Genomic DNA, 24,960 nt, shown 5'->3' on the forward strand with positions numbered 1-24,960 from the left:
GGAATTCATGTCACAGTCCATGGATTCCCTCGTGGAATTAACCCCAGCTCTCACTGACCCTAAGAAGCTATAAACCAACGGGAGAACATGCTCTACTATTTCAGCTGACCCGCAGAGTGCCATCTCTGTCATTCCAACATAGGAAGCTGGATGATGAATTACAGAGCTGCCTGCCAGGCACAGACCTAAACATTCACCTTCACTAACGATGATGGCAACACACAGTCCCTGCACCCTCACTCACCCCAAACCAGCCTGTTTGACGGCAAACCCTCATCAGTGTTCTAGAGATGATCTATATGCTGCTGCTAAAGGTTATAAAAAGATGATGATGACGACACTGGGACTAGAGGGTCAGACCTTATATTAAGGGAGTATGAATACCTGTGATTAAATACAAGTAGGAATAACAAGAACAAAACACACAGCACAGCTGGCAGCAAGAGCTCACATCATAGCATGCTTACACCATGCTAGGCACCGTGCAGAGTTCTCTGCCTACACTTTCAGTTGTTCCTTGAAACAAGGCTACGAAGTTGGTGCTTTTATTACACCTGTTTTTCAGGTGAGGAAACTAAGTTTTGAAGAGGTCAAGCAATTTATGATAGCTCATACAAGGAGGAAATCAATAAAATGGAACTTGAAAACCTGTAATCTGACTCTAGGATCTGACGCTGGATATAAACCAGGTATAAAATAATATGGTATCATAGACGGTTGATTCTGTGGTGCAGAAGTTTCTCCATATCTAGAGTTAAAGACCTCAGTTAGACCATAATTAACAAACTACATACTCTCAAGTTTCCAAGTCGAGGTTATTATCCTCAATTGGTTGTTTATCAACATGATATCATCTAACGTTATGCATTATGGAAGGAATTTACATAATTCTAGGGTGAGTTCGAGAGTAACAGTAAAGGTTAGGAGGCATGGTAAAGAAGAAGAAATAAAAATACCAGCAATGTGATATACTGGAAAAAGTTTAAGCCTTAGTTTAGTTCTAGAAGAACCACATATAAATTATGTAACCTTAGCAAATCATTATATTTTTCTGGGCATTAGTTCAATTAAAAGGCTTGAACTAGAAAACTTCTGAAGTTCCTTTCTTTTCTAAAAGTGAAGACTGTTATATTTTAATAATCTATACAAGCAGATGTCTTGTGCACACTTGCCATGCATGTCCTTATTCTAATCACCTAATTATGAAGAATGAGTGGACTTTAGAAGGTGGATACAAGGTTTGTGACAAATAATATTTTCAATGTTAATGGAAAAACCAGAGTTTTGCCAAACTTCACCTTAGCAGTACGATATGGCAGCAATGGGAATAGAAGACGGAGAGGCAGTAGACAAAGAAGAAAGAAGGTGAACCAAGGATACAACTGGTTGGTTATTTAAGGTAGTAAAGGAAAAAACTTAATCGAAGCATGAAAGAATTGGAGAGATTTTTAAAATGTAGTTTTTAAACACTATTAACAAAAAAAAGACAATAGAGACATAAATAGGAAGATCTCTCCCAGCACTCAAAGACGGGTAGTAATCCAATAGCTAAGTGATCACGCCTTACAGAATGACCACAGCCATGAGTCAATAAAATAAAGCCTGCTGTAAGAAAGTTAACACGAAGAAAATTGCATTTAACACTACACAAAGCAATACTGTCACTATACCAAATAGGACATGATGAGAGATACCAAATGGCAAACTGGAAGAAAGAAACATAAACTGAAATCACATTTCTTCTTCATAAAGCTTAGTGTTGTTTGATGTCACAAAAAAGAAAACTGACTTCCCCCGATATTGATGTACAGTTTGAATACCATAAAAACAAAGTGAAACTGACTCCTTCAAAATAATGGGAAAATGATGAAAAGACTATTACCTCTATAAAAATCTCATCACATTGCAGTGTATTCAAATGTACATCCATCTCACTGAAAGTCTCAACTATCAATTAATAATCATTTCCCAGAAATAAAAGAAGTAATCTGTCCAACTATATGACATCCTGGAAAACAAAAAATTATGCAGAAAGTAAAAAGATCAGTGGTTGCCAGGGGTTGAGAACTGTGAGATGAACAGACAAAGTGAAGTGGATTTTTAAGGCAGTGAAAATACTCTGGATGATATCATAATGGTGGATACATGTCATTACACATTTGTCCAAACCCACAGAATGTGCAACACCAACACGGAACCATAAGGTAAACTACGGACTTTGGGTGATTATAATGTGTCAATGTAGGTTCATCAATTATAGCAAACATACCAGTCTGGTTAGGAATATTGATAGTAGGGGAGATTACACATGCATAGGGGGAGGAAGTAGATGGGGAAATCTCTGCACCTTCCTCTCAATTTTGCCGTGAACCTAAAACTGCCCTAAAGATAAAGTCAATTAAAAAAAAGAAAAAAGAATCTGGTGAAACTAAACTTAATCATCATTTTCTCTGTGTTCCTGTCCACTATAAAAATGAGTCAGAAGTAAATGACCAAGTAAATGCTGCTTAAAAAAAAATCAAAACACCAAAACACCTTTCATTTGGCTCTAAAGCATAAAATTTTCATACTACAGAAATAATATAATACTTTCAGAATTTCACTCATCTTTTAAACTGGAAAAGTTATAAAATTTTTGTGGTACTCATAACAACTGTGTAGCAGCTATGTAACCATGTAGCAAAAAAAAAAAAAAAAAAAAAAAAAAAGAAGAGGTAACACAAAAATAAAACAGAATTTGAAGTAAAAAGATTTGGATCTTATTACTTTGGATAGGTCATTTGCTTCTCTGAATCTCAGCTTCTTCACCTAGAAAATGAGAATGATATTGGAAACCCACCACACTGACTATGAAAGGATTAACTGAGAAAATATTTGAGAAAGGTTCTCTCCTTCAATAAACTTGATTAAAAACCTGAACTAGATCTGCCCTGCCCTTCAGCTTAGAATCTAGTGAGGGAACAGATAAAGTAAGTGTAATATCATAACTGAGAAGAGACATTCATATATACCAAACAATGGGAGCCCTCAAAACCTCTAGTAGATGAGAGGCTACATGGTGCAAGAGACTATAATACACCACACAACTGTTTGTAATCTTTCCAGTTCCTATAGAATTGATTCATCAAACAAAATGGATGGGCAATTTGTCAGGGCTAGTATTCCTCTCTGTTTTTTCTAATGACAATTTAAAACACTAGGCAATTCCAAGCTAAAAGTAGTCACAGTAAATTTGAGTGCTGGTTGGCTAAATATTGTTCTTTGTTCCTTTACTGAAGTGTCGTAATTTTATATGCATTGGTGAGCTAGGTCTTGAACCATGTTGCTGACTATTATTTGTTATACAATCTGTTTCCCACCAATTGCATGATGAAACAAAGAGGTGAAGAATGGAAAGAAAAGCAAAAGCTTACTACATTGTGAGTAGGCCCAGCTGACAGATTGAGGAGTTTAGCAATTTTATTCTTTGATGTTAACATTTCTCGAAGTGAATTCCACAAATTTTTGTGGGTATTATATGAAAAAATGGTTCTATGGTCAATTAAATTTGGATTCAGATCTGGGACTTCTCACTATGAAGCCAGTATCCTTCCCACTATCCTACAGGTACTGCAATCTACTTGTAGATACTTTTACTTATTCAAGAAACATTCACTCAGTTCTTTCTCTATGCCAAGTAGTGCTCTGAATAGTAAACAAGTAAGAAATCAGATATGGGCACAGCTCTAAGGAAGTGAGAATCTACAAACTACTGAAGAAGTGCCAGCATCTGAAGGGTGCTGTGTGGAGAGAAGTACACCATAGAGCATGCCAACCTAGTTAAGAGGGGAGTGAAGTGATGGGCAGGTAACACATCAGGGAGAAAGTAACATTTAACTGGAGACTGGAGGGGAGTGAAAGAAGCCCAGTAAAGGAGCCTGGGATGTCAAGTGTAAGGGATGTTCATTTGCACAAGGTAAGGGGAAACCACTGAAAAGTTTTAAGTAGGATAATAGCTTGACTGGGTGAGCCTCATCAATTCTTTACACCTTCTTTTATAAAATAATACATATGCTTTCCAAAGTATTTCAAAAAAAACTTCTGAATAATCCATGAGAATTGCAAATTTCATGGAATTCCTTTTCCAAGGTGACTAAGCATGAAGTAACGATACTCTGCTTTCTTCAGAAGAATCTGAGTTCTCTCTGAACAGTGTAACTGTAAGCAAAAAACAAAACAACAAAAGTCTGTTTTGTTTAAAGAATATAGTCTTCCCTGCTGAAAGAACTAGGCTCTCAGGGAGATGTATACAAGACGTGAGCTATGAAGCTGGATGTTCAGGAGACAGATCTCAGCTGCACCTAGTTGGCACCTGTGTCCATTCCATTGTTCTCATAGAAATAATACACTCCCACTTTTAATTATGAAAATTTTCAAACATGAAGAAAAATTAGAAAAATCATGCAGTGAACACTACATAGCCTCACTTGGGTTTAATATTACCATATTTGCTTTCTTATTCTCATTTCTCTCTCTTCAACATATATTTTTCTACGTACTTCTTGCTGGCCCATTTGACAGTAAGATACAAAGACATGTCACATCTAAGTAATTTAGCAGGAATGTTCTGATAGTAACAGTTACCTGCATAATCATAATATAAGATTAATATACTTTAAATATTTTTATTGTACAAGAAAATTATTATAGAAAAATTAGAAAACACAGAAAATCATGAAGAAAATTCAAACTATCCATATTCACAATACACAGAAATAACCAGTTACTAATTTAGTATTTAACCTTTAAGACCTTAATATAACAATGTTTTATCCTTACAAAAATATACTATTTTATTTTGTAACTTATCATTCTCATTTCTTTTCATGTTAATATATATTTATACAATCATTTTTATTGTCTATATAATATCCCAATTTATACATATACCATAATTTATATAACCAATCTCCTAAATGTTGGATATGCGGGCTTGATCTCCAATTTTTTGCTATTTATAAACAGTTCTTCAAGAAACAGGACAAAATTTTTTAAACAAACCTTATTGCCTTTTTGGACTTAGTAATCAAGCATACTTAGGGTTTATGTCTAATAAAGAAGGTAGTATCGGAAAAGAAGAAGTAAAGCTGTCACTGTTTGCAGATGACATGATACTATACATAGAGAATCCTAAAGATGCTACCAGAAAACTACTAGAGCTAATCAATGAATTTGGTAAAGTAGCAGGATACAAAATTAATGCACAGAAATCTCTTGCATTCCTATATACTAATGATGAAAAATCTGAAAGTGAAATTAAGAAAACACTCCCGTTTACCATTGCAACAAAAAGAATAAAATATCTAGGAATAAACCTACCCAGGGAGACAAAAGACCTGTATGCAGAAAATTATAGGACATTGATGAAAGAAATTAAAGATGATACAAATAGATGGAGAGATATACCATGTTCTTGGATTGGAAGAATAAACATTGTGAAAATGACTCTACTACCCAAAGCAATCTACAGATTCAATGCAATCCCTATGAAACTACCACTGGCATTTTTCACAGAACTAGAACAAAAAATTTCACAATTTGTATGGAAACACAAAAGACCCCGAATAGCCAAAGCAATCTTGAGAACGAAAAATGGAGCTGGAGGAATCAGGCTCCCGGACTTCAGACTATATTACAAAGCTACAGTAATCAAGATAGTATGGTACTGGCACAAAAACAGAAATAAAGATCAATGGAACAAGATAGAAAGCCCAGAGATGAACCCACGCACATATGGTCACCTTATCTTTGATAAAGGAGGCAAGCATATACAGTGGAGAAAAGACAGCCTCTTCAATAAGTGGTGCTGGGAAAATTGGACAGGTACATGTAAAAGTATGAAATTAGAACACTCCCTGACACCATACACAAAAATAAACTCAAAATGGATTAAAGACCTAAGTGTAAGGCCAGACACTATCAAACTCTTAGAGGAAAACATAGGTAGAACACTCTATGACATAAATCACAGCAAGATCCTTTTTGACCCACCTCCTAGAGAAATGGAAATAAAAACACAAATAAACAAATGGGACCTAATGAAACTTAAAAGCTTTTGCACAGCAAAGGAAACCATAAACAAGACGAAAAGACAACCCTCAGAATGGGAGAAAATATTTGCAAATGAAGCAACTGACAAAGGATTAATCTCCAAGATTTACAAGCAGCTCATGCAGCTCAATAACAAAAAAACGAACAACCCAATCCAAAAATGGGCAGAAGACCTAAATAGACATTTCTCCAAAGAAGATATACAGATGGCCAACAGACACATGAAAGAATGCTCAACATCATTAATCATTAGAGAAATGCAAATCAAAACTACAATGAGATATCATCTCACACCGGTCAGAATGGCCATCATCAAAAAATCTAGAAACAATAAATGCTGGAGAGGGTGTGGAGAAAAGGGAACACTCTTGCACTGTTGGTGGCAATGTAAATTGATACAGCCACTATGGAGAACAGTATGGAGGTTCCTTAAAAAACTAAAAATAGAACTACCATATGACCCAGCAATCCCACTACTGGGCATATACCCTGAGAAAACCATAATTCAAAAAGAGTCATGTACCAAAATGTTCACTGCAGCTCTATTTACAATAGTCAGGACATGGAAGCAACCTAAGTGTCCATCATCGGATGAATGGATAAAGAAGATGTGGCACATATATACAATGGAATATTACTCAGCCATAAAAAGAAATGAAATGGAGGTATTTGTAGTGAGGTGGATGGAGTTAGAGTCTGTCACACAGAGTGAAGTAAGTCAGAAAGAGAAAAACAAATACAGTATGCTAACACATATATATGGAATCTAAGGAAAAAAAAAAAAAAGGTCATGAAGAACCTAGTGGCAAGACGGGAATAAAGACACAGACCTACTAGAGAATGGACTTGAGGATATAGGGAGGGGGAGGGGTGAGATGTGACAGGGTGAGAGAGTGGCATGGACATATATACACTACCAAATGTAAAATAGATAGCTAGTGGGAAGCAGCCGCATAGCACAGGGAGATCAGCTCGGTGTTTTGTGACCACCTAGAGGGGTGGGATAGGGAGGGTGGGAGGGAGGGAGATGCAAGAGGGAAGAGATATGAGAACATATGTCTATGTATAACTGATTCACTTTGTTATAAAGCAGAAACTAACACACCATTGTAAAGCAATTATACTCCAATAAAGATGTTTAAAAAAAAAAAAAGAAGGTAGTAATAATTTTAAAAGCCAAGCCCAAGTTTTGATGTCATATGGTCAATTAATTTGTGAAAGATTATTCTGGAGGTCATTATGGTTTAATTTCAATAAAGAAAGTAGTGAGGCATATAATAGTTCAGATTTTAAAATACCACCAAAAATAATTTTTCCAACTGAGTTCCCCTTTAAATACTTATTAAAAAGAAAGGCTTAGTTAATCAGGAACATACCCATCTGAAGTGCATTTTTCCAAAGGTAATATGTTAAGAAAATTCCATGACTATGCCAGACATCATGATGTTAACTTAGTTCCTTATCAACAGTTAATCCAGATTATGTTTATAAACTAAGTTATTAAAGTTTCAGCATATTCAACAATTTAAGATCTTGATAAAGTTGAAAGAAAGAAAAGGAAAGATATTGAACATAAAATTCTCAGTACGATGTCCTGTAAGAAAGAAAAACCAAAGAAAAGGAGGAAGAGATAATATAAGAAACTACATCATTCAATAAAGCCTTGCCACCCAATGTTAATGAATACAATTCAATGATTCATTTAATTTTGGAAAAGTAGTCTTCAGTGGGAATATTACAGAAGACTTTCAGAGATTATACTTATGACAATTAATTGACCATCTATTAATACTATGAACCAGCAGCACTAAGTATTTTACAGACACGATTCAATTTATTCTCCACAAAGGACTTATGAGGTAAAGTGGATTCAGAGAGGTTAAGTAGTTTGCTCAAAACTGCACAGCTAGTAAGTGGCAGAGGTCAGGATTTGAATTCAAATTAGTTGTTTCTAAGTGCTGCCCTTTCCATTACCCAAAGTAGACTCCCATGGCAGAGGAAGGTAGAGGAGGAGACACATTGGGACTCGCTTCTACTGAGCAGGACAGCTCTCTAAGTGGGGAAAGTTGTGCAATCTCACTATAACTCAGACTCCTCCAAAACCCAACTAAAGGATTTCAAATAGCAGGAAATAGCTTACTGGTAGGATAACCTTTTAGAAAGGTTCTATCTGCAGGCAAATTTGAGAGGTAAGGTCTGCAGTATATCTATAAATATGCCCAAAGTTGGAAAGCTTTAAATGGTTTTCTGTTTACAATCATAAACATAACATATCAACCCAACAGCAAACAGCACCTATAAAAGTGCACCGTTGGCACACCTCCTACTCATCACCTGCCTTTTTAAAATCCAGATTCCAGCAAAGGCTATGACAATGGACATTAACATGTTTCAGTAGCAGTAGCAGTAGAAGCAGCAGCTTGAGAATTTATCACAAAACACAGAGTAACAGTTGGAACCAAACCAGTCTGAGCAATCAAATGAGAGAAATGGTGTCAGTTAAACAGGATGGCCTGTCAGCTGGATCCTTACCTGCACAGGCAACACATTCTTCTCTGCAACTTCTACCTCACCTGACCCCAAAACACATACACACACACACACACACACACACACACACACACACACACACACACACTCCTATTTTCCTAGGCATTTATCATTGGCTAGGTGGTCCTTCTAGAGCATTATTTCCCAAAATAGGGTCTGTGCACTCCTGGGGATCCCCAAGATTCTTTCACGAGGTCTTCATGGTCAAAACTACTTTCACAATAATATCATTATGCTATTTTCCTTTTACACTGTGTTGCTTTTGCACTAATGGTACACAAGTAACAGTGGGTAAAACTGCTGGGCCTTGGGGCAGATCAAGACAGTGGCATCTGATGGTACCAGTCATCACTGCATCTTCACAGCCACATACTCAGAACAGAAATACATGCCGGTTTCAGGAACAGAATGGCTTTGATGAAGTAAAAATTATTAATTTCATTAAACCCTAACTCTTGACTATGATATTTTAATGTTATTAGTTATAAAATGGGAAATAAGTACTTGTAATGCATATTGATATATTAAAGTTGTCTCAAGGAAAAGCACCTGTGTGACTGAGTCATGAGCTCACCTAACAAGCTTTTCTTCATGGAACACCATTTTTACTTGAAACAAAATGACTGACATACAAAATATGGTTATTCAGATTTGGTATTTGGTAAACATTTGTTTTTTGAAAATAAAAGAAGCCTGCCATTTCAAAAGAAAGAAGGAAGGAAGGAAAGAAGGAACGAAGGAAGGGAGGGAGGGAGGGAAGTGTTTCTTACCAAACATAAGAATTAGAGCAGTCAAAGCCAAATTTAGAATTTTGGAAAATCTGTACATGCTACCATGTGCTTGAAGGCTTCCGAATACTTAAGACTTGCCTAATGAGATCGGTGATGACATTAACACACGTGGAGGATCCATGTAACTCAATGAGCCAATATTTTCCAAATGATCTGTGCATCATGTTACAGAATCATGTATGGGTAAAAGATCATTCAAAGTGCAAGACACACCAATGGATTTTAATGCGACAGAATAAGAGAAGTTCACGGAGATGATTTTAAGTTCCACAACACAAGCCCTAAAAAAAAAAACAAACAAAAACTACCCCTTTTTGAGCTTTACTATAGTAACAAATAACATCCAGAATTATTTACGAAGGCTAGTTAAGAACTCTTCTAACTGCATACCTATGTGAGGCCAGATTTTCTTCAAATTCTGCAATCAAAAGAACATGTTGCAGCAGGATGAATGAAGAAACAGACATGAGAACCTGTCTCCTCTTGAACCAGACATTAAAGAGTTTCAGAAATGTAAAACAGGGGCTTCCCTGGTGGCACAGTGGTTAAGAATCCGCCTCCCGATGCAGGGGACACGGGTTCGAGCCCTGGTCTGGGAGGATCCCACATGCCGCGGAGCAACTAAGCCCGTGCGCCACAACTATTGAGCCTGCGCTCTACAGCCTGCGAGCCACAACTACTGAGCCTGAGTGCCACAACTACTGAAGCCCACGTGTAACAGAGCCCATGCTCTGCAACAAGAGAAGCCACCACAATGAGAAGCCCGCGCACCGCAATGAAGAGTAGCCCCGGCTCGCCGCAGCTAGAGAAAGCCCGCGTGCAGCAATGAAGACCCAATGCAGCAAAAATAAATAAACAAATAAATACATTTAAAAAAACAAAAGAAATGTAAAACAATGTCTCCCGTCTCACGATATTATTTCTGATTAGAAAAATGTAGCTACTTTCTATAAAAATATGTTGTTTATGTTAACATGTAATGGGTTTCTTATTGTTATTTTTAACAAATTAATAAATATTGTTAAATGTTCTCAGCTTTAATTTCTAATATAGTAAATAGCTACAGACACAGCCCACACAAACGACAGCTTCCCAGGGTCCTCAATTATTTTTGAGATGATATGGAGTGTTGAGGCCAAAACGTGAGCACCGATGACGCAGAGGGCCCTGTTCCTCAGGGGCTGCATCAGCTGTGTGTCCTCACCCTCCCCACCCCATCTCCACTCAGGGTCCTCGCCACTGCACTGCGTGCTCCCTGACAGTATATGACTAAATGTTTCCTGCAGAATAGGCCGTGACCCCGTACCTGTGTTACCCTATAGCACAAACATAAATCGCTAAACCTAGTGTGGGAAAGGGCTGAATTAAATCACGTGATTTCATAAGAAAAAATAATAGAGAGAGAAAAAGTGAATTTATAGAACTCGAAATGCGAGCTTTATCATCATAGAAGCAAAATAACTACATAAACCCATTTGGTCACTGAGCCAGGTTCCAGCTTGGAAGGGAAAATGGATGCACATGATTTGGAGGACAGAACAAAGCGAATGAAAGAGAAGCAAAAGCAGCATTAGTCCATGCAGGAAAAGAAATCCACGCCAGGACTGTTATGGAAGCCCCGATACCAGCAACCCGCCAGGTCTCTGCAGTCACCTCTGCTGCTTGACACCGACCACTTCAAATACAGCCCCAGCCATGCTGCCAGGCAACTGTCACCAAAAACATAGGCTTCACATCAAAATAACTCAAAGAAGAATTGTAAAATGTGAAAATGAAATGAGTCTGATTTTAAACAGAAAAATCCAGTTATAAGTAAATAATAATTGTAAATAAATAATTATACAACTATTTGTGTGGACATACATAAACACATAGGCCACCTTTATATTTTTACTTTACTTATTTAAACGTACATGTTGGCTGACTGTGCCCTAGCACTGTTGTCTGAATTTAGGTGGCCAGTTTTCTTGATCAGAAACCAATAAACCAGAACCTGTACAACATTTAAATAACCAGATCATATAAAAAAGATTTGAATTTCTAAAAATATCTTTAGATTACAGGTACTATAGAACATAACATGACAACAAAAAAACTACATATATTTATTAATGCTTTTATCACAGAGAATTCTTGGAGCTCAAAAAAAATCTTCTTATTATTGCAACTTTGTAGCAGATAATAATTAAAATTTTAGAAGAAATTACTAGCTTAAGTTTATTCTTCTCCACTGCCTATTGTCTACAAGTAAAATAAAATGTAGGCACATGGAATTCTCAAGGATGGAATTATTTTGAATAATCAAGTGTTCTATGATTGGAGTCATCTTTTCTATGCTGAAATGCATGTTTTAATGCATTCTGAACAATAATCACTGCCTTTTAAAAACACACTATATCAACCATAATTCAATTACATGATAATGTCTCAGGGCATTACTCTAAACTTATTACTATGATACGCAGAAATAATACACTTTCCCCATCTCCTAGTTGCCCTCCTTCCATATACAAATTATACGCACAAGCACATACATACAGACATAAAATCTGCAGAGCAAATTGTAAGTTACATTTTCAGGGTGGCACAAAGACATCTTCTAAGAACTACGGATCCAGAATGGAAGGCTGTTGATTTCACTCTCGCCCTTAACCATGTCTGCCACAATTCCGCATGGCCCCCAATACACAGAAGAGAGTGGTGCCCACTGACGTCAAAAACTACACTGTTAGGTTCCGGGGCTGGCCTGGGACTTCAGAGCTCTCTCTCCTCTCTCTTCATCATTTACTTGCCTTTTCTGTACAATCAGGACATGGTGCTAAGAGTCTCTGGCACTATTTTAAGTCCACCTGTCCTCAGCATGATTCTCTGCTGCCCTTTTCTTTTTGCTTCTCTCTACTTTTCTTTTTGTTGTGTTCTGTTTCTGCTACACATAGTGGACTTTGTCCTGAAAGCCTCACTTTCTCTAGATACTTCTAGTCAAGAAGATCTCCTTTCCTTCTTTAGGGCGCTCATTATTCCACAGCCATCATGTATAATGCTTGATCTGTTCTTGGTTATATGTTTCATTTGAAAGTATTTAAGAGGCTATTCTAAGATGACAACTACTAAGTTGACCTATGCTTTTCAGCTTTAGCCAGAAAATTTCCAAAATAAGAAATTATGCTGCATGGCTGCCCTTTTTTCTCCACCTTTGTATAATAATCACAGTGTTATTCTTTGACCTGCTTAAACTAACATTTCTTCATTCACAACACAGTTATTGTGCTAAACACTGAGCTAGGAGCTAGGGACACAATGATAAAGAAAGTCAGATACTATGGCTCTTGAATAAAAAGCTTCAGCAATTTAATCCAGTTACACAGTTTACCAAACACAGTCCAGCTACTGAGAACCACTTAAGATTCATACACAATAATCTGGCTATCAAAATTAAGAGTATTCTTTCAAGTCTTTTCAAGAACTTCTCTACATGACAGATAAAACCCAAACAAAGTTCTTTGAAAAATATTTAGCTGTTCATTCACCCTTCACTAGGGCACAGCCCTCTCTCATGGGAGAAATTACACAGGAAGTTGTTAAGAAATGAACAAAACCCTTTAGGAAGCAATTCATGGCATAACAGATACTATGGTCACATCACCCTTGCATCCAATAAAATCTTATAGCATTCAAGCCACATTCCAAGGACTTTCTACATTTTAAAAGGCCACATTTGATGCGAGTTACAGGAGGGATTTTTAAGAGGAGGCCCTTAGCCTTCTATAAAACTGCTACACCCTATTCCATCTATTAGAATAGTATATAAAGTAAATCTCAGTTATTTCACAACCAAACATTAATCATTTTCTACTTTAGATATTTAACTTAGTTTGGGAAAATTTTTCTAGAGTAAGAAACTAGATGCTATAAAACTTTACAAGAGAGAAAACAGTCAAGATTAATTCTTAATCTTGGAGTCATTTTGTAAAATTATAAACTCCTTCTCTTGGAAGAATTTGATTTCTCTATGTTGTTTTTATCACCGATTACAATCTACATACCTGTGTGGCTACGGATATGAACTCTCAGTGTACCACTGCTGGCAAATTTCTGGCCACAATATGGGCAGATTTTCTCCTTTTCTCCTGTATGTGTCTAAACGGAAAGGAATAATAAAGGTTGAGAACAAATATAAAGAATGAGGTTAAAATGATTAAGTGTCTCTGACAACAGTAAATCCTTTTTTTCCCAGGATTATGTTCCTTTAAAATGATTTAATATCACAATGAGATTTTAAACAATTTATCATGGTTATTCCCACTGGTTCAAAAAAACCTCTCAGAATCATGCGTTAGTGTTAATTTGAAAATAACTTTGCAGTTCACATTTTAAGCCTTTATGGAGCCCCCATCTAAAAATGATTAAGTTATACAAAACCAGTGTATGTTAACAAAACCACATAATCAAAATGGGGCTACAGCTGCCCTTGACTGCTGCCAAGAAACACTTCCTTAGAAGCATTTTTCACATTCTTTGTGTGTATTTAATGCTTGAGGACAGAATTAATCTCAATAAAGTAATCTTGTTACTTGCATTATGTTTGTCAGACTGGATTGATTTTACTGCAAAGCAAAAAGGAATATAAATCTGATTTGATCTTTAAAATCAGCAGGTGTTGACTGAACAGTCAATTTGAAAGATCACTGCTGCCTTCAATACCTTTAACCTGGGCATAAAACCACCACACAAGAAAAGGCGAATGAGTATCATCAAAGCCAGTTTCAATACAATGTTAGAGAGTTCAAAGAAAAAAAGAGTGACCTCTCCCAAAAAAGGAGGCAGGTGAAGTGTTTTCAACTTGTCTCACAATCTCATCAGGCGACCAGTGTTTCTACCAACATCAAAATAGGTCATTCCAATAAATGAGGCGGCAGAGCTACTTCTCAAGTCCCATTGGTTTTCAAACTTAGAAGGGAAAAGGACGAGAAGGAGGCAATTACTTCAGATACCTGCACATTCTCTCAGACCCTTTTCAGAACTGTTAACTTCAATGGTAACCGAAATATGAATAAAAGCATACAGTGGGTCATCTGGGCTACCACCACCGTCACAAAACAGAACTTCCAGGACCTGTAGTTTGCCTGTGTTCTTACGCAAATTGCTAGCAAGTACTGTTACCTGAATTGCCATGAGCTAATGCAGAAAGAACAGGAAAGGTTTTTTAAAAATGATGTGTCCCCAGAAAGGAAAGACAGGCCAGCTGGGATAGAGAAAAAAGGGTGGGGTAACTGTGTCAGAACCCGACAACCTCGAGGAACCACTAACTTAGCAAAACATTCTCATCTTCCATATTAAATCAATTGTTAACTTTAATATAATTGGTTTATAACCTTATTGGTTGATATTTAATTTATAAGTTTTCATATTTGAATTATAATCTATATTTGGATATACACTATCATATTTGTAATTTTTAAAAGAGTTATAAATGAAATATCTTAGTCAACTTCAGTGTCCTTTAGATTTTTTTCCCTTGAAAAAGATTTATATTACATTCAAGTTTGAGGAATACAGTCTAATCAACAGCCACACTAGCCAATGATACTGTCTACAACAAACATCTCCTGGATTCTTCATTTGGCAGCACTTAACTTGCCATTTTCATTACAAGTTCTTACACAAAACAATTATACATTCTTTACACCTCAGCAAGAGCTGTTACTCCCATGGTCCACATTATGGTTCAATTTAAAGGAAACGGTGTAACATTTTAACATATAACAGACCTGTGTTCTTCTCACTCCCTGACAGAAGGGACAAAATATGGTAATTCTTCCCTGATTAATATAAGGTTGTTTAGGAATTGTATACATCTATTATTACAACATGGGATTATTCCAAACAGGAAACTACCAAGTTATTTGTAATATCTTTATAAAATCCACAGGATTTCTTTTGCTGCTACGTAAGTATTTCATTGTTCACCTACTTATACTCAGTTATTATAGTACTTCAGTAATGTAAGTTTCAAACTAAAGGACATTACGGCAATATTAATTAAAATAATGAAAGTGTTCTTTTTGGTTTAATTCAAAAATATATATTATTATTAGGTACAGAATTTGATTGGCTGGTATTAAAAGATATTGAAAGTATAACACTAAAAAATCTTAAATATGGTAAGAAAGCATGGAAACATCACTATGAGAATATTGGATAAATGTATGAGACAAAAATGAACAATGCACTGCAAAATATATTCTATGATAATCTGTTATTGCAGACAAACAACTATATCTTTCTTGAAAATTCACTATACTTTCCCTCATTGATTAAAACACAACAAAAGTCTATTAAATTCATGAAAAAGTAATCCAATCAAAGAAAGTTGAAAGATTATTCTATTCAGAGCTTTGAAAAGAGAAGACAGTATCATTATTAATCAGCATTAAAGATACAAGAAAAGAAAGTTGCTCAGTTCAGTCCTTTTGAAACAGCTGTATTAAGGACAGGTACCAAAATAAAAGTCATAACAACACAGGAGCCACTTCACATTCACTAGGCAGGACACGCTGAGCAGCAGAGAACTACCACACTTCATAGTCATTTCTGAAGTCAGCGTTAAAACTTTCAACTGCATTAGTTATAATATGAATTTTGCTATTTAAAAAATATACTTAAAATGTATTTAATCAACAAGTAAAAATAACCTGTTGATTTGCTGGAGGTAATTAGCATAACACAAATAAGATAATCTCCAAATCACCATCAGTAATGAACATCATTTTATTCGAGTTGAGCAAATACTTATCAAGTCCCTGTTCTGTACCAGGAATTTCCCTAGGTCCTAGGGATGCAAGATAAAGAAGGACCACTCTAATCCTAGAAGAAGTCAGTCTAATAACTTGTCAATAGATAGCTGAACTAGCTTTGAAAAATAAAACTATTAAAGCTCTACTCAATATCTTTAAAAAAGGAACCTACGTTAATCCAAAAATGTATAAAGTCGAAAAGCTCCCATTCATCGAGTACACTGTATGACCCATCTATCAGCATAGTTTAGGACTGTGTAGCGTCCATACCTAAATCTAGGTTTGCTTTCATATGACAAATATATTCTCTTCTGATAAAATGAAGAAAACAGACATTTGCTAAAGAGCTAGTATCAATCATGGGTTTCTTATTTGTCATTTTGAGTAAATATGTTGATAAATTCATATAAAATTGATTATCACATGATAATTAACATACACGCCTGTATGGCTAAAATACGCAATCCATTCAAACTCACGGAAGGCTTCTACTTACTTTCTTATGACTTCTAAGCACTGAAGGTGTAACAAATGCCTTATTACACAGCTCACATCTGTACTTCTTGTGTCTTTCATGAACCACCTGGACATGAACATTTAAGGTGTCCTTCCTTTTAAAGGTAGCATCACAGTGATGACACTTGAAAGTCCTCTCACCTTAGAAATGAAAAAGTCAAATAAGAGAAACACAGACACAACAGCAGGGTGCTGTTAACTCCCCCTCATATGTACCAGATTTACTGCTGTTTTCTCCAAAAACTCGGCTTCACAGCTCTAACAATTTATCATAACCATAAAAGGTCATTTTTCCAACAATTGTTCAGTTCCATATTTGCTAATTCCCTGTGTGAATCAGGTGTGGGGAGGGAGAGTCCTTTAACCTTCATAGATTCTCAGTGCCTTTAACTGGAAAATGTGGGGATTGAATTAGCTAATTTTCTAAAGGTTCTATGAATTTTCTTTAAAAGTATGTATTTCTAAGGCAGGGGCTTGAGTTTGACAAAAGGTCTCTGTTCTGCAGAGTGAGTTGCCTTTGGGGCCCCTCCTGAACTCCCCTCACCCCACCATTCTCCCTCTGGCCTTCAGGGGCAGAGGCAGAACTGGCTCACAGGCAGTAAACTGGAGGGAAGCCCCCCGAAGGCGGACGTCAGAGCAGATCCTTCACCCCGGGACAGGAGAGGGCTACAACTCCACTATCTCAGGAACTTGGTCTGGAGGCCCCCTAATGCAGTCCTTGGTCTGCTGTGAAATAGCTAGGGAAGGGCTTCAACTTCCATGCTCTCAGACTGTTTGGGGGCTGCCTCTCAAAGAGGCAGCTGGATTGGGGCAGGGGGACCCAGAGTGGCAACTACCCTTTTCTACCCTAGAGCCCCTCAAAGGGCCCCCCAAGCCCTAGGGCTGGGGTCTAGGACTCTACCCTAGAGCCCAGCCGGGGGGGGGGGGGGGGGGGGGGTGGTGCCTCCGCCACCTGGCCCCTGGCAGTGCCCTCAGGCCCTTTTTCTTTCCCGAGCAGGGGACACGTGGTGGGACACAGCGACTTCAGAATGCATCCCGGACAGGGTACCTGGGAGGGTTTTCACCTTCCCATCAAATAGCCTAGGCTTGCAGGAAAGCAACTCCAGAAGCTATGTTTAGGGAGTTTATGGGACTTTTTAAACTTTCATACCATGCTATGACTAAAGTCCATTTTAAGTACATTTTAAGTGATCAATGTACACAATTAGAAGAGAGTGAATCTCCCAGAAAGATATAAAACATATGTAACCTGTATAAAGACAGACTAGTATTTGCATATATTTTCCCTTTTTAGAGAACAATTATAATAGCACAGATTCAAAAATTATATTCACTATGAGACAAAATATGCAGGTAACTTTCTACATCTAAATAAGAGATTACCTCAATTTCAACCAAGCTCTTCTACCTTCCCTCCATTTAACTAACATAAATTTAGAAATGTGAAGATACTATTATTTCGTCACACCAAATTTAAGGAAGGAATGACAAGAAGGAAAACAAAAAGGAAAAGGCAAATTACCCTCCCTTCGTCTTTTCAAACAGAAGTATGGCTCTTTAAATTCTCTTAAAGTCTCTAAGGAAGCTGTTGAGTTGCTGAAATTCGATACTTGAAACCAAGTCACACCAAACCATGCATGAACTGTATAGACTCTGAGAGCTGTGTTTATATGTTGCCTTTGTGCTTTTTTGTTGCAGGGTGTTATTGTTGTCACCTAGTTTGTCTTCATATATCTTTCTAGATTTATTTAAAATTGTATTGATATTTGTATAAACTGTATAACCAGTGAGAGTAAAAGGACAAGTGACATAAAATTGTAAATGTTAATAATACCAAATCTATTCAGGTACTGGAAAAAAATATTCCACGATTGCTCCTATCAAACTATTTCCATTAAATTATTAAGTGAATCAAAGTATTGGTTCATGTACAAAAATCTTATTCAAGCTATACCAAGGAAGTCCATACCTTTCTTCTTTCATATTTTAATTCCAGATTTTGTTGTTTTAAGTTTATCAGAACTTTAAAATTCTGATACGAGATTTTATCAGATTTCTTTACCTTAAATTTATCAGGATTTGTCCCTATCTTAAAACCAAGAAGCTAGCTAGTAACCTGCCTTTTGGTTTTCAGTGTATTAGGAAATAACAATAATTTCCAAAATAATTATGACAACTTATTTTTCATATTTGGAGCCACAGTGCTGATGTAAGTTTCTAAAACAATCCTCATGTTTTGAAGTTAAATGGGTTTTAACTTTCCTATTGTATAAGACAAGATCTAGTCTTTTGTCCTCTCTATTTTGGCCATTTTCTTAATCAAATGACAGTGAAATGGGATGGAAATTCCTGCTGTTACATGACATATTTTATTCCTTAAATGCATAGCTTTTCTTTATAAGTAAAATGGAAAGTGGTGCTAACAACTTCTCCAGAGCTGTAAGGTGAATACAGAATGACATGAGATCTCAGCACTGTCTTTCCTATAGGAAAAGACGCATTTCATCACAATCATTACCACTCAATAAATATAAAAACTTTAGTATCTTTATTATTTTGCATTTTAGGTACTTTGACTTGACCAGAGAAAATTTCTTCCAAGATACTATCTTATCTGTACAATCAAATGTCAAGATTGTTTTGCTTTCCTCAGAAATTAAGCATTAGAAACTACATGTTAGAGGATGTTCTACTGATTAAACAACTCAAATTAGAAGAAGTGTATTACTTATGCTATACCATTTTTATTTAACTTTAGATACAATAAAGTAGTAAATCTCTGGTTACTTCAACATCTGAACACAGAACCCACTTTAAAACCCTGTTTAGCAATAACAATTTCTTCTCTGAATAAAGTGACATGGCTAAAAACTGTGGTATTCTAAAATCAGCTCTCAGTGTAACTGCTAGACAGACTTCACGGTATGTATGTGAATAACTTAATTCCCCCCTACCCCCACCAAAAATCCCCTTGCCAAAAGAAGTAAGAAATCAGAGGCAGTGGAGTAGGCAGGAAAAACACCGGACTAACAGGCTTGGATGCTACCCCAGTGCTGTGCAACCCTGAGTATGTCACTGTGCTTCTCTGAGTCTCAATTTTCTCAATTCCCCTCCAATGAAGAGGTTAAATTAGATGTTTACTCTGATCCTTTCCAATTTTAAAAGCCTGTGAGCTAATAAAATCATGCCAGATATCTGCATGTTTTAAAGAGTCAGGCATGTTTCCTTAATCATTACATTTAAAAGGGAACAAAAACGTCTGTTTCAGAACAAATTTCAAAGACACTTTACTGAACATGTTTTTATACACAGCTTTAAATAGTGGGAAAAAATGATATAAAATAAAATGTCTCATAAAATGATTAATTTTACTGTGGGAAAATAAATCAAGGATAAAGGACGAAAACGTGAAAGGCAGTTATCAGTCCTTTTTAAGTTTAAAAGCAGGTTGCATAATTACTTATAGGTCCGCTTCTGTGACGCCTACATTCTCAAAGGTTGTAAGAACAAAATATGATATAATTCCTTTGGTCCTCAACTGCCTGGATTGCGACTTACTGTTATGTATGAGCAGGTGTCTCTGCAAAGAAAATGGGGTCCGGAACAAAGCTTTACATTCCTCACATTGGAAAGGCCTCTCTTCAGAGTGGGTCTGCAGATGAAAGAAACAGTGAGTCAGGACTCTCTAGAATCAACTAGTCATTACAATAACTGGAGCCTGGATTCATGATGGGGACCAGGAAGGACAGGAAGGTGGACAATATCCTGTTCCTCTGGTGACATTCTTCCCCCATAAATTTAACTGGAAACACAAATAGGCTGTGTTCATGGGAGAAAAACGACTGTATTTTTAACTTCTCACATTAATTAATTATAAACTTGATAAACAGTAAAGGAAACTGCTCCTATAATCTCAAATGCTAATCTCAATACACATTGAGATTTCTCAGAATCTACTTTGCAGAGTGAAATGATATGTAATTTCTCTAAAGACTAAACCTCCTTTATCAATGGACAGACTTTATGCCGGTACAACATCTTCAACACAGACAAAGGAAACTGTATAAGGGAGGCTGTTTCCACCCTTTTCCCTCAACTTCACTGACTAACTTCAAATAATTTTCAGTCCTAGGTGCTGCTTTTCCCCTAAATTAAACTAGAACATTTACTCATGTTATAATTAACACCAGGTATCATTAATTAAATATTTATTTTGGATCAAATGTTATGCTAAACACTTTACATGAATTATTTCACTTAATTCTAATAGCAATTTGATAAATAAAATACCATTAGTGTCTCCATTTTATAGATGAGAAAACTAAGGCTCAAAAAGTTTCAGTAACTTGCCAAATGTCAAGCAGCATAGATGTAGGAAGCACTATTAATCACATGACAGACAAAAATATGTGTAAACAAGAAACAACAGAAATCCACCTGCTAGATCTAAAAATCAAAAACAAAAACAAAAAACAACAGTGAAAACAGCTTACTCACTTCACCTGTTTTCCATTACACATCAGTATTAACCCATTTGGCACAAATCAGTAAATAAAATTCTATTCTACCACGGATGGCGAGATAACAATGCTCATAAATGCTAATGTGTAAAAAACTGAACTGTGTTCTCTTATTAAAATAAAGCAAATCATATAATTGATGGGTTATGTTATGATACCTGTGGTATAAAAATAAAGGGAATTATTTAAAGAAAAGTCACTTTATTCACAGCATACAGATTTATACATTTTCTTAGTCTAATGGACACTATAAATATTAAAGATATAAATATTACCTATTAACATAATGTTAGTGAGAAAGGGATTATCATGACTGTTTTCGACAGTGAAAAATATAGAAAAAGGATGGGAGGAACAAATATTTAAAACTCAGGATAAACTACAGATATTCAAATGTGCTATTAGAGATATTAAAATGATAGGTGGGAATAAACATATCAACAAAATAGAACAAAGAGTAGGTTTCTTTCATTACCAAAGATATATGAACATTTACTATAGGAAAATATGGCATTTCAAATTGGTGTAAGAACAGTGGACTGTTTAGTAAATGGTTGTGAGGCAACTGTATAGATATTCAGGAAAAATTAAGTTGTGTCTATTCCCCACCCATTACAAGAGATAAATCCCATTTCAATTCAGCTATATTTTTTTTAATGTGAAGAATAAGACACTAAATATACAAGAAAATATGAGTAAATATTTAAATAATTTTTGAGTAGGAAAAGGCTTTCTAAGCATGGCAGAAAACCGGGTACTCAGATGAGAGAATTAAATTTAAAACTGCAAGGCAAAAATATTCGGTGACACAGAAAATATTTGCAACATAAACCAAAAGTTTAAAATTACTAATATAAAGAGTTATAGCAAATTAATAATATAAAAATTCCCCCAAAAGGGCAAAAGGACTCTCCTCCAAATAGCACTCTTAAAATATCACTGATTATTTATTTTGTGCCAAGTCTATGATATGCACTTCAGGCCGCTACATGCCAGTCCTATTTTATATTCTGGGGATATAGTTCTGGGGAAAAAAAGGCAAATGTGTCTGCTATTGTGGAGCTCTTACACTAGCAGAGAGAGAGGAACAATCAACAAATGATAAAATATCAGATACATGCTACAGAGAAAAATAAAGCAGGGAAAGAGGACAGCAAATGTTTCAGAGAATGGGGTAGCAATTTTAAACAGGTGTTCAAGGAAATTCTGGCTGAGAAGGTGACAGTTGAGAGAAGATCTGATTGCACTGGGGGAACAGGGGCAGGTTTCCCTCTGGGTGATCTAGGCAGGAAACTCCACGGAGGCCAGTGTGATATGAACTAAGTGGAAGCGGCACAGAGATGGGAGAAGGTGGAGAAACGGGAGAAGCAAATCATGTAGGGCTTGGCTGGCCATTGCAGGAGTTTTGTCTTTTACTGAGAGAAATATAAAATCTCCCTAATGGGTTTTAAACAGATAAGAGGCATGATTCACTTGGCATTTAACAGGATGCTAAGGTGGCTGTGTTGAGAACAGGATGTAGGGAGACAAGGGAAAGCAGAGAAACTAGAGAAGTAATAGCAATAAACCAAGCAAGAGATGATTAAGACCTATACCAGGGTGGTAGCCACTCATGTGAAGAAAAGTCAGAGGCTTCTGGGTCTATTATGAAAGTGAACAGGTTTTGCAGAGAGACCTGGATATGAAGCATAAGACACAGAAAGAAGGAAGCAAGCATGCCTCCAAAACTGTGACCTGAGCAATGGTAGGATGGATCAGCCGTTAACTAATATGTGAAAGAGCAAGCAAGAAACAAGTCTGGGTAAAAGATAAGGGATTCGATTTTGGACAAGTTCAGATGACTATTAAGAGATGTCAACAGGCAGTTGAATATTTCAAGTCTGGATTACTGGCTATAAAACTTGGGGATGTCAGATTACGTACAGTATTAATAATTCAAGCCATGAATGCAATTAAAGAATGAAAAATTTAAAACAAAATACTATCTATGGTCTATCAGACTGGCAGAAGTGAAGAAAATAGATATCATTCTGTGTTGTCTGAAGGGTAAGAACATGCAATCTCACATCTGGTAATTGGGAATGTAAATTTTCTGAGAAGCAGTGTGGCTCTATTTACCAAAATGATAACTGTACATAGACCTCTTGACTAACTAATTCCCTTTATAGAAATATATCAGACTGATTTTTGCACTTTTTTTTTGGCAGCGCCGCACGGCATGTGGGATCTTAGTTCCCCGACCAGGGACTGAACCATGCCCTTGGCAGTGAGAGCATGGAGTCCTAACCATTGGACTGCCAGGGAATTCCCTTGCACAATATTTTTTTAAAAGTAAAGAATTTTTTTTTAAATTCCCATTGACAGTTATAAACCTAGTTAACTAAATTCTAGTGACTATTAAATATATTTTTTCTTTGATATGGAAAAGTCTCCATAACATATTTTGAGTGTCAAAAGCCGAATGCAAAGCATTATATAGTAGAATACCATTTATGGCACATTCATACTCACATAGAACAGGGTCTAGGAAGATGTTCTACAAAACACTGAGGAGGGTTTTCGCAGTAAAGTGGACAGTGGTATTTGACAGAGTTTTTGCTTTGTTCTCTAGAACTTTCTTTGATGTTTTAATTTTCTACAATTAGTAGATAATATCATTATAAAAAGAAAGAAACTCTTTCATTTTTAGAGCATCCAAACTGGAACACAGGGTTGCTTTAATCTTCCAAAAATATATTCCACCCTAACCCATTCTTTCTCTTTTTCCAAATCTAGGACAAAACAACTTGTGGATATGATTTAGTTGCTTGATGATTAAACAACTTGGGACAGCATAATGCCTTAGACCTATGTTAACCAAACCAAAGCCACAACTTCTAGATACTGACCTGAAGTCAGTAGCACGTTTCAAGCAGTAAGCTGTTAGTACATAGCCAGGTGAATAAATACTTTGTCAAAAAGATTCCAACACCCAACACCACGGAGCTGTAATTGCATGACTTGTGAAAGTCTCAGCATTCAATCTCATTTAAGTAAGGTGGGAGTGAAATACCTGCAAGTTGTGGATAGAGGACTTCTGTCTCCAAGATATATTTTACAAATACCAAATAAAATTAACCCTCTTAAAAGGTGTCTTATCCTTCAATATTTCATCTCTACAGGGTTCCAAACTTTCCACTGACTTATTCATCACATTATCCTTGAGCTCCAGAACACCTTCCTTTTAAATGCCAAGCACTGAGACACCAATATCTGCTGATGTAACAAATGAACTAGTCCACGAACTAGCACTATGAAATATATCATTTTATGCACCATGTCTGATTATTGTTGCAGATGTAGAAAATACATAAGAAAATATGTTGCACTACCTGTAACACCTAGTAAAATGTCTCAAGAATGCTTCAGAAAGTTTACAACATAATTTTTATACAATAGTTAACAAATTATCACACTTCTAGCCAACCAAACCAAATGCTAATTTCATGAGAGCAGATTTGCATTTTCATCAGGCCGATTCACAATTAAAAATAACTTTGACTATCAGTAATATATACAGCTCCACAGTTAGCAATATTGCTTGGAATGACATTTCTTCTTTCAGTCATGTGCAAAACAAGAAAACTATGACAAAGAAATACGGGGAAATAAGTAGAGATAAAATAAAATTGGAAAAAATATTCCAGAGATACATGTGCT

At 36.2% G+C, this 24,960-nt stretch overlaps 1 protein-coding gene across 6 annotated transcripts in view; it reads right to left on the reverse strand.

Moving 5' to 3' along the window:
* Nucleotides 1-24,960, reverse strand: part of PRDM5 (PR/SET domain 5) — a 209,572-nt gene that overhangs the window by 66,461 nt on the left and 118,151 nt on the right. For all 6 annotated transcript variants that reach the window (XM_036853882.1, XM_036853885.1, XM_036853887.1 and 3 more), the window contains 3 exons: nt 20,300-20,393; nt 16,722-16,882; nt 13,475-13,568 (listed from right to left, as the gene is read on the reverse strand). In XM_036853882.1, coding sequence (XP_036709777.1) covers nt 13,475-13,568; nt 16,722-16,882; nt 20,300-20,393 — 349 coding nt within the window. The remainder of the gene's footprint in view (nt 1-13,474; nt 13,569-16,721; nt 16,883-20,299; nt 20,394-24,960) is intronic.

Source organism: Balaenoptera musculus, chromosome 5 (genome assembly GCF_009873245.2).
Source record: "Balaenoptera musculus isolate JJ_BM4_2016_0621 chromosome 5, mBalMus1.pri.v3, whole genome shotgun sequence".
Taxonomy (NCBI): domain Eukaryota; kingdom Metazoa; phylum Chordata; class Mammalia; order Artiodactyla; family Balaenopteridae; genus Balaenoptera; species Balaenoptera musculus.